Source organism: Pristiophorus japonicus, chromosome 19, assembly GCF_044704955.1.
Source record: "Pristiophorus japonicus isolate sPriJap1 chromosome 19, sPriJap1.hap1, whole genome shotgun sequence".
Lineage (NCBI taxonomy): Eukaryota > Metazoa > Chordata > Chondrichthyes > Pristiophoridae > Pristiophorus > Pristiophorus japonicus.
Genome location: NC_091995.1, coordinates 22,099,019 through 22,107,258, shown reverse-complemented (window position 1 = coordinate 22,107,258; position 8,240 = coordinate 22,099,019). Strand labels below are relative to the sequence as shown.

The window sequence follows — 8,240 nt, the reverse complement described above, 5'->3', positions numbered from 1 at the left end:
CGCATCAGTTCCATAGACCTTAATGCCAGCAGCTGTGGGGTGTTAATCCTGGTGAGGTGGAGCATTGAAGATACCGCAGGTTGAATTTTGAGGGTGAAATCGTCATATCCTCCCCTGCCTCAACCCTGCCAGCGGCCATTTCCCTGGTCCGGCCACAGTAAGCAAACAGGGTCATGAGATGAGTGGAGTACACCCGCTGCATGGTGGTGCTGCTTCACACAGACCAGGAAGGTCCCACTGTCCGCACCCCACGTTACCTGATCCCAGTTAGCCTGGCAATCAAAGCCTCACGGTTACGCAAGAACAAAAAAATCAGCCAGGGTCGCTGCTCCTGATTACTGCCCACTGACGATTAGTGTGCATGTCTGCACATGGAGTGACGGCAGGCTCAGTCGTTGCTGTGACGCCTTCCAGTGTCAAATACCTTGCTGACACTGTCCATGCTCACACTCCAAGAACAGTCACTAGGTCAGGTGCTTGAGAGCACTAAACACCCAGGAGTGAGTTACAGGCTGGATTCCAATCGAGGGGTTCAGGTGGTTTATATATAGAATAATGGATACCTGGGAGTGAGTTACAGACTGGAATCTAATCGAGGGGTTCAGGTGGTTTATATATAGAATAATGGATACCTGGGAGTGAGTTACAGACTGGAATCTAATCGAGGGGTTCAGGTGGTTTATATATAGAATAATGGATAGCTGGGAGTGAGTTACAGGCTGGAATCTAATCGAGGGGTTCAGGTGGTTTATATATAGAATAATGGATAGCTGGGAGTGAGTTACAGACTGGAATCTAATCGAGGGGTTCAGGTGGTTTATATATAGAATAATGGATAGCTGGGAGTGAGTTACAGACTGGACTTTTAATGCTAGAGTTAGAGGGTAGGGTATCTGTGTATGAATATGCAAGGCATGAGCTACGCGGTTAATTACTGACTCCACTATTCTGCTTTCTCTTGTTCCAGGCCTACGAAGAAGCCCAGAAACGTCTGAAGATGGGAGAAGAGGACCAGCGGGCGATGGTATGACGAGCTGTGGTGTTTGCTTTCAGTCGGGGCGACGGAGGGCATCGTCTCTCTGTTGGCTCGGTACTGCCGCTGTGCAGTTTGTGTTCAGCTTCGGGGAGAGGGGGGTCCACTGTTTCACTTGCTCAACGCTCTCACTGTGTAAAGGCAACAGAAAAAAATGACTGACCTCTACCTACCTCAGCGATGTTCCTCCCCGCTGTCTCCACACGTACGGCATAGTGCTCTGGCAGCTTTCCTTCGATGTAGGTGGGGAAGCAGATCTTCAGTTATGTGCTACAAATGTTATCAAGTCACTGGCTGACTCAGTGGGTCGGGCATTAACCACCCGTCTCTGGCACCAACTGGGTTAGAAGTCTTTTCTGCCTGATGGCTGTATAGTCTTCACTGTGAACTGAATATTGGTATCCACTGCCCAAAGCACAGAACTGGTACCAATTTGACAGCAGTGTCACACTGATGCCACAGGATGGCTGCAATGAAGAAATGAACCACTCATGGTGTATGTGGGATCCGTCTGGGACCGGGACCTGCGGCAAATTGTTAGGAGGTGTAGAGAGTTTTACTCTGCGTATCAAACCAATGCTGTACCTGCCCTGGGAGTGTTTGGTGGGCAGTGTAGAGGGAGCTTTACTCTGTATCTAACCCGTGCTGTACCTGCCCTGGGAGTGTTTGGTGGGCAGTGTAGAGGGAGCTTTACTCTGTACTTAACCCATGCTGTACCTGCCCTGGGAGTGTTTGGTGGGCAGTGTAGAGGGAGCTTTACCCTGTATCTAACCTGTGCTGTACCTGCCCTGGGAGTGTTTGATGGGACAGTGTAGAGGGAGCTTTACCCTGTATCTAACCTGTGCTGTACCTGCCCTGGGAGTGTTTGATGGGCCAGTGTAGAGTGAGCTTTATTCTGTATCTAACCCGTGCTGTACCTGCCCCGGGTGTGTTTGATGGGACAGTGTAGGGGGAGCTTTACTCTGTATCTAACCCGTGCTGTACCTGCCCCGGGTGTGTTTGATGGGACAGTGTAGGGGGAGCTTTACTCTGTATCTAACCCGTGCTGTACCTGCCCCGGGTGTGTTTGATGGGACAGTGTAGGGGGAGCTTTACTCTGTATCTAACCCGTGCTGTATCTGCCCCGGGTGTGTTTGATGGGACAATGTAGAGGGAGCTTTACTCTGTATCTAACCCATGCTGTACCTGCCCCGGGTGTGTTTGATGGGACAATGTAGAGGGAGCTTTACTCTGTATCTAACCCGTGCTGTACCTGCCCCGGGTGTGTTTGATGGGGTCAGTGTAGGGGGAGCTTTACTCTGTATCTAACTGTGTTGTATCTGCCCTGGGAGTGTGTGATGGGACACTTGTATCGAAGAGGCTCAGTACCCTTGATGCTGTCAGTGGATGCCTGAAATGGAAGAAAGTTTCATTCCCCAGTGCTAAATTCCTTCACTGATCAACACACTGTTCCCAAAGAAACAGGTGACAGTTGTGCCAGGCACAGTGGAAAATGACAGCCAGCTGGGCTACTCATTGGCTAATGCCGTGGGATATGTGTGTGTGTGCTTGAGTGAGTGAGCCAAGTCTCTGATCAATGTAACCCTTCTTCCCCCGCCCCCCCCCTTCCTAGATCCCGGAGCTGCGCAAGAAGTCGCGGCGCGATTACTTGGGCAAGCGAGAGCAGGAGAAGATGGAGGACCTGGAGGCGGAGATCCTGGACGACGAGTACCTGTTCTCCTCCAGTGACCTGAGTCGCCGGGAGAAGCAGCAGCTGGACTACAAGAAGCAAGTGCGGGACCTGGCCAGGGAATACAAGGCCGCCGGAGACCAGGAGAAGCAGGAGACCAGCAACCGCTACTACATGCCCGAGGAGTCCCGCAACAAGGTGGGTCCAGTGGGGAGGGAGGGCGCACAGTACTTGTACTGCAGGCACGTGTATGGTGGGCTATTCTGGGCGACACATTTCATCTCTGATTGGTGCATGTGCACGATGTGAAGTCATAAGAAATAGGAGCAGGAGTCGGCAGTTTGGCTCCTCGAGGCTGCTCCGCCATTCAATATCATGGCCCATCTGATCCTGGCCTCAACTCCACTTCCCTGCCCACTCCCCATAGCCCTTCACTCCCTTTTCGTTCAAAAAATCTGTCTATCTCCACTTTGAATGCATTCAATGACCCAGCCTCCACAGCTCTCTGGGGCAGAGAATTCCAAAGGTTCACGACCCCCTGAGAGAAGAAATTCCTCCTCATTTCTGTATTAAATGGGCGGTCCCCTTATTCTGAAACTATGCCCCCTAGTTCTAGATTCCCTCACAAGGGGAAGACATCCTCTCTGCATCCACCTTGTCGAGCCCCCTCAGAATCTTACACGTTTCGATAAGATCCCCTCTCATTCTTCTAAACTCCAATGAGTACAGGCCCAACCTGCTCAACCTTTCCTCATAAGTCAAGTCCCGGGGAGCCCGTGCATGAGGCAGGATGCATTTGGGAGCGCGGGTGGGTTGATGGTTCAGATTGCGTGCTTACACCTGATCCTTGAGCCTTCTGACCCAGATCGCGAGTGTTGCCAAGCTGCTGCCACGTCCAGTTGCTCTGCGGCTTATTTTGGCTGAACCTTGGCTTGTAATTGGCCGCCGCCCCCCCCCCCCCCCCCGCGTCCTGCTTGACCGCCCATCGCTTTTCGCCCTCGGCTGCCTGCTCCCAACTCTCTGACCCCCTTGTTCTGTACCGCAGCTTTTATTTGTGGATCAGGTCCCATCGAGCCTGTCCCATGCAATTGTGTGTCACAACGTACACACTCCACCCCGCCCGAAACCACGTGATCTCCTGGGAGAGGCAACAAAAAAAAAACAAATGAACAAAATCCCAGGCCAATTTGTGTGGGGGGGGAAATCTGGGAAATTCCTCTCTGCCCCATCGAGGCGATCGAAACTAGCCCAGGAGATCACTCTGCCCTTGAATTCCCAGCAGTACCTACCTTCTGTAAGAGGTCATCTCCGCCGCAGCCAGAAACAAATCCAGCTTTCGCTTGAAGCAGTTCAGTGAGTCTGCGCCCACCACATGAGAGGTCAGCTTGTTCCAGAGGTCCACTATTCTCTGGGACAAGAACCACCTCCTGACATCTAACCTAGGTCTAGCCCCGTACAGCTTGTAACCACTGGTGCTGCCTAACATATTTAATTGAAACAAACTGTCAGCTGGAACACCATCTATTCCCTTTATTATCTTATAAGCCTCAATCAGATCTCCCCCCCCCCCCCCCCCCCCCCCAAGTCTACGCTGCTCTAAGGTTGAGAGTCCCAACCCTTTGAGCCTAGCTCGATAACTCACGATATTTTCACTCACCCCACAATTCCCTTTGTGTTTGAATAGAAAGTTCTGGATCGCTACGAGGAGCCGACGGCGGACGACAAGCACGCTCCGCGGGACGAGCAGAAGCGCTGGGAGGAGGAGCACATGGAGGCAGCCCTGCTGAAGTTTGGGGCCCGCGACGCCCGGGAGCGCAACAAGCAGAAGGAATACGAGTTCTTGATGGAGGAGGACGAGATGATCGACTTTGTGACCTCTGTGACCATGCAGGGGACCGTGGTCAAGGTAGGCAGCTGCTGTGATGGTGGGGGTGGGGTGCTCAGCAAGCAAATAAATCTGTACGTTCACCACCTGCCTCCATTCATCACAGCATTACAGCACAGAAGGAGGCCATTCGGCCCATCGGCCCTGTGCCGGCTCTTTGAAAGAGCTGTCATGCTTTGTCCCGCATCCCTGCTTTCTGTCCGTAACCCTGTAAAAGTTTCTCATCATCAAGTAACTGGCCAACTTCCTATTAATATCAGCTTCCACCACCTTTTCAGGTCGTGTGTTCCAGATCCCGCTCTCTGAGTAAAAAAAACATTCTACTCATTTCCCCTCCAAATCTTTTTGTTGCGCGAGTGGCAATTTCGCTAGTCGTGTGATTAGTAGTTGCCTGCGACGGTTCCTGAGTTAAATATCAAATTACACACGAGACAAATGACGGTATCGTTAATGTTCATTTAATACAGGAAAAGTACAAGACTCACTACTTATACTCTATTTAACTCTGCTTAACTCTGCAGAAAGGCGTTCCAAAGGGTGTTCCTTTCCGCTCAAAATACTCACTCTGCTCAACTCTAACTCTTTTACCAATGATTTTGAGACTGTGACCCCTCGTAATTGACTCACTAGCCAGAAGGAATATTTTTTCTCTCTCTCCTCTTATCAGAACCTCTCATCATCTTGAAAACCTCTATTGGGTCAACTCTTAACCTTCTCTGTTCCAAAGAGAACAGTCCTAACTTTTCCATCCTCTCCTCATAACTGAAGCCCTCATTTCTGTTAACATCCTGACAAACCACCTCTGTACCCTTTCTAATGCCGATAATGAACAGAAACAGGCCATTCGACCCAACTGCTCCGTGCCGCTGTTTATGTTCCACACGACCCTCCCGAGTACATCTCACCCCATCGGCATATCCTTCTACCCCTTTCTACCTCATGTACTGGCCTAACGTCCCTTGAAGGCGGAGGGTTGTAGGGCTGGAGGAGGTTACAGATATCGGGAGGGGGGGCGAAGCCATAGATGGATTTGGGACGTAAGGATGAGAATTTTAAAATCGGTGTTTGGTGGCCAGGAGCCAATGTAACAACTGAGCATGGGCAACGCCACAGGCAATTTTCCAGTAACAGAGAACATCAAATGATTGGGTTATTCCAGTGCACTGTTGCTGCACTCCCTAGTTCTACTCTCTATAAACTTGAGGTCATCCAAAACTCTGTTGCCCCTGTCCCAACTCCCCTGTGCATGCTTGCTGATCTCCATTGGCTCCCAGTTGAGCAACGCCTTGATTAAAATTCTCATCCTTGTTTTCAAATCCATCCATGGCCTCACCCTGGTTTATCTCTAATCTCCAGCCCTACAATCCCCCTAGACCTCTGCACCCCGCCTATTCTGGTACTATCCTCGATTTTAATTGCTCCACCATTGGCGGTCGTGCCTTCAGCTGCCATGGTCCGAAGCTCTGTAATTCCCTCCCTAAATCTTGCCCCCTCTCCACTTCTCTTTCATAGAAACATAGAAATTAGGTGCAGGAGTAGGCCATTCGGCCATTAGAGCCTGCACCACCATTCAATATGATCATGGCTGATCATGCAACTTCAGTACCCCATTCCTGCTTTCTCTCCATACCCCTTGATCCCTTTAGCCGTAAGGGCCATATCTAACTCCCTTTTGAATATATCCAACGAACTGGCTTCAACAACTTTCTGTGGTAGAGAATTCCACAGGTTAACAACTCTCTGAGTGAAGAAGTTTCTCCTCATCTCAGTCCTAGATGGCTTACCCCTTATCCTTAGATTGTGACCCCTGGTTCTGGACTTCTCCAGCATCGGGAACATTCTTCCTGCCTCTAATCTGTCCAATCCCGTCAGAATTTTGTATGTTTCTATGAGATCCCCTCTCATTCTTCTAAACTCCATTGAATACAGGCCCAGTCGATCCAGTCTCTCCTCATATGTCAGTCCTGCCATCCCGGAAATCAGTCTGGTGAACCTTCGCTGCACTCCCTCAATAGCAAGAACGTCCTTCCTCAGATTAGAAAACCAAAACTGAACACTGTATTTCAGGTGTGGCCCTGTACAACTGCAGTAAGACCTCCCTGCTCCTATACTCAAACCCTCTAGCTATGAAGGCCAGCATGCCATTTGCCTTCTTCACCGCCTCCTGTAACTGCATGCCAACTTTCAATGATTGATGTACCATGAGTCTCCTTAAAGCTTTTGGTCATCTACCCTAACATCTCCTCATATGGCTTGGTGTCAACATTTTTTTTTTTGTAACGCTCCTGTGAAGTGCCTGGAATGTTTTATTATTATTATATTTATTATTGTATCCCACTCCAGGGACATGAGCACAAAAATATAGGCTGACACTCCAGTGCAGTGCTGCACTGTCAGAGGTGCCATCTTTCGGAAGTGTCGTTAAACCGAGGCCCCGTCTGCTCTCTCGGGTGGACATAAAAGATCCCATGGCACTATTTCGAAGAAGACAGGGGAGTTATCCCTGGTGACCAGGCCAATATTTATCCCTCAATCATCATAACAAAAACAGATTACCTGGTTATTATCACATTCCTGTTTGTGGAAGCTTGTGTGCACAAGTTGGCTGCCGCGTTACAACAGTAACTACATTCCAAAAGTACTTCATTGGCTGTAAAGCGCTTTAGGACGTCCGGTGGTAAATGTGTCTTTCTATCTTTCTTACTTATGTTAAAGGCGCTATATAAATATAAGTTGTTGTTGGACTAAAACATTGTGCCTGAATTTTACCCATCATCCCGCTGTTCCTTTAATGTTAGGCAGTGGAGATGTGGAAATGTTTGCTTCCCATTTCCAAGTGACACTTCCCTCACCTGCCTTCCCTCTCCAGGATGAAGTAGAGGACGTGTCGGAGGCGCAGAAGCAGAAGATGTCCCTCCAGGAGGTGAGGAGAAGTCTGCCCGTCTTCCCGTACCGCCAGGACCTGCTGATGGCCATCGCTGAGCACCAGGTACTCATCATTGAGGGCGAGACGGGATCCGGCAAAACCACCCAGATCCCGCAGTACCTGTACGAGGAGGTGAGATCCGTTCGGAGCGGGAGCTGGTCAGGGCATTGGGGATATGTAGGGGAACAGACAGGACTGTGTTCAATCTGTGACAGTGTGAGGGACAGGACTGTGTTCCATCCGTGACAGTGTGAGGGACAGGACTGTGTTCAATCTGTGACATTGTGAGGGACAGGACTGTGTTCAATCTGTGACAGTGTGAGGGACACAGGACTGTGTTCAATCTGTGACAGTGTGAGACACAGGACTGTGTTCAATCTGTGACAGTGTGAGGGACACAGGACTGTGTTCAATCTGTGACAGTGTGAGGCACAGGACTGTGTTCAATCTGTGACAGTGTGAGGGACAGGGCTGTGTTCAATCTGTGACAGTGTGAGGGACAGGACTGTGTTCAATCTGTGAGTGTTGAGGGACACAGGACTGTTCAATCTGTGACAGTGTTGAGGGACACAGGACTGTGTTCAATCTGTGACAGTGTTGAGGGACACAGGACTGTGTTCAATCTGTGACAGTGTTGAGGGACACAGGACTGTGTTCAATCTGTGACAGTGTGAGACACAGGACTGTGTTCAATCTGTGACTGAGACACAGGACTGTGTTCAATCTG

General features: G+C 50.1%; 2 protein-coding genes across 3 annotated transcripts in view; both read left to right on the top strand.

Moving 5' to 3' along the window:
* LOC139230137 (pre-mRNA-splicing factor ATP-dependent RNA helicase DHX16-like) overlaps positions 1–995 on the top strand; it is an 8,071-nt gene extending 7,076 nt beyond the window's left edge. The window contains exon 4 of the mRNA XM_070861980.1: positions 968–995. Within this exon, the coding sequence (XP_070718081.1) occupies positions 968–995 (28 nt within the window). The remainder of the gene's footprint in view (positions 1–967) is intronic.
* The window catches only part of dhx16 (DEAH (Asp-Glu-Ala-His) box polypeptide 16), a 61,060-nt gene continuing 53,791 nt past the window's right edge, over positions 972–8,240 (top strand). The window contains exons 1-4 of one of the 2 annotated variants that reach the window (XM_070861385.1): positions 972–1,024; positions 2,646–2,900; positions 4,387–4,608; positions 7,457–7,576. In XM_070861385.1, the coding sequence (XP_070717486.1) occupies positions 998–1,024; positions 2,646–2,900; positions 4,387–4,608; positions 7,457–7,576 (624 nt within the window). In that variant the 5' untranslated portion in view covers positions 972–997. Of the gene's footprint in view, positions 1,025–2,645; positions 2,901–4,386; positions 4,609–7,456; positions 7,646–8,240 lie in introns of both variants that reach the window. The other variant, XM_070861384.1, reaches the window with a different exon arrangement.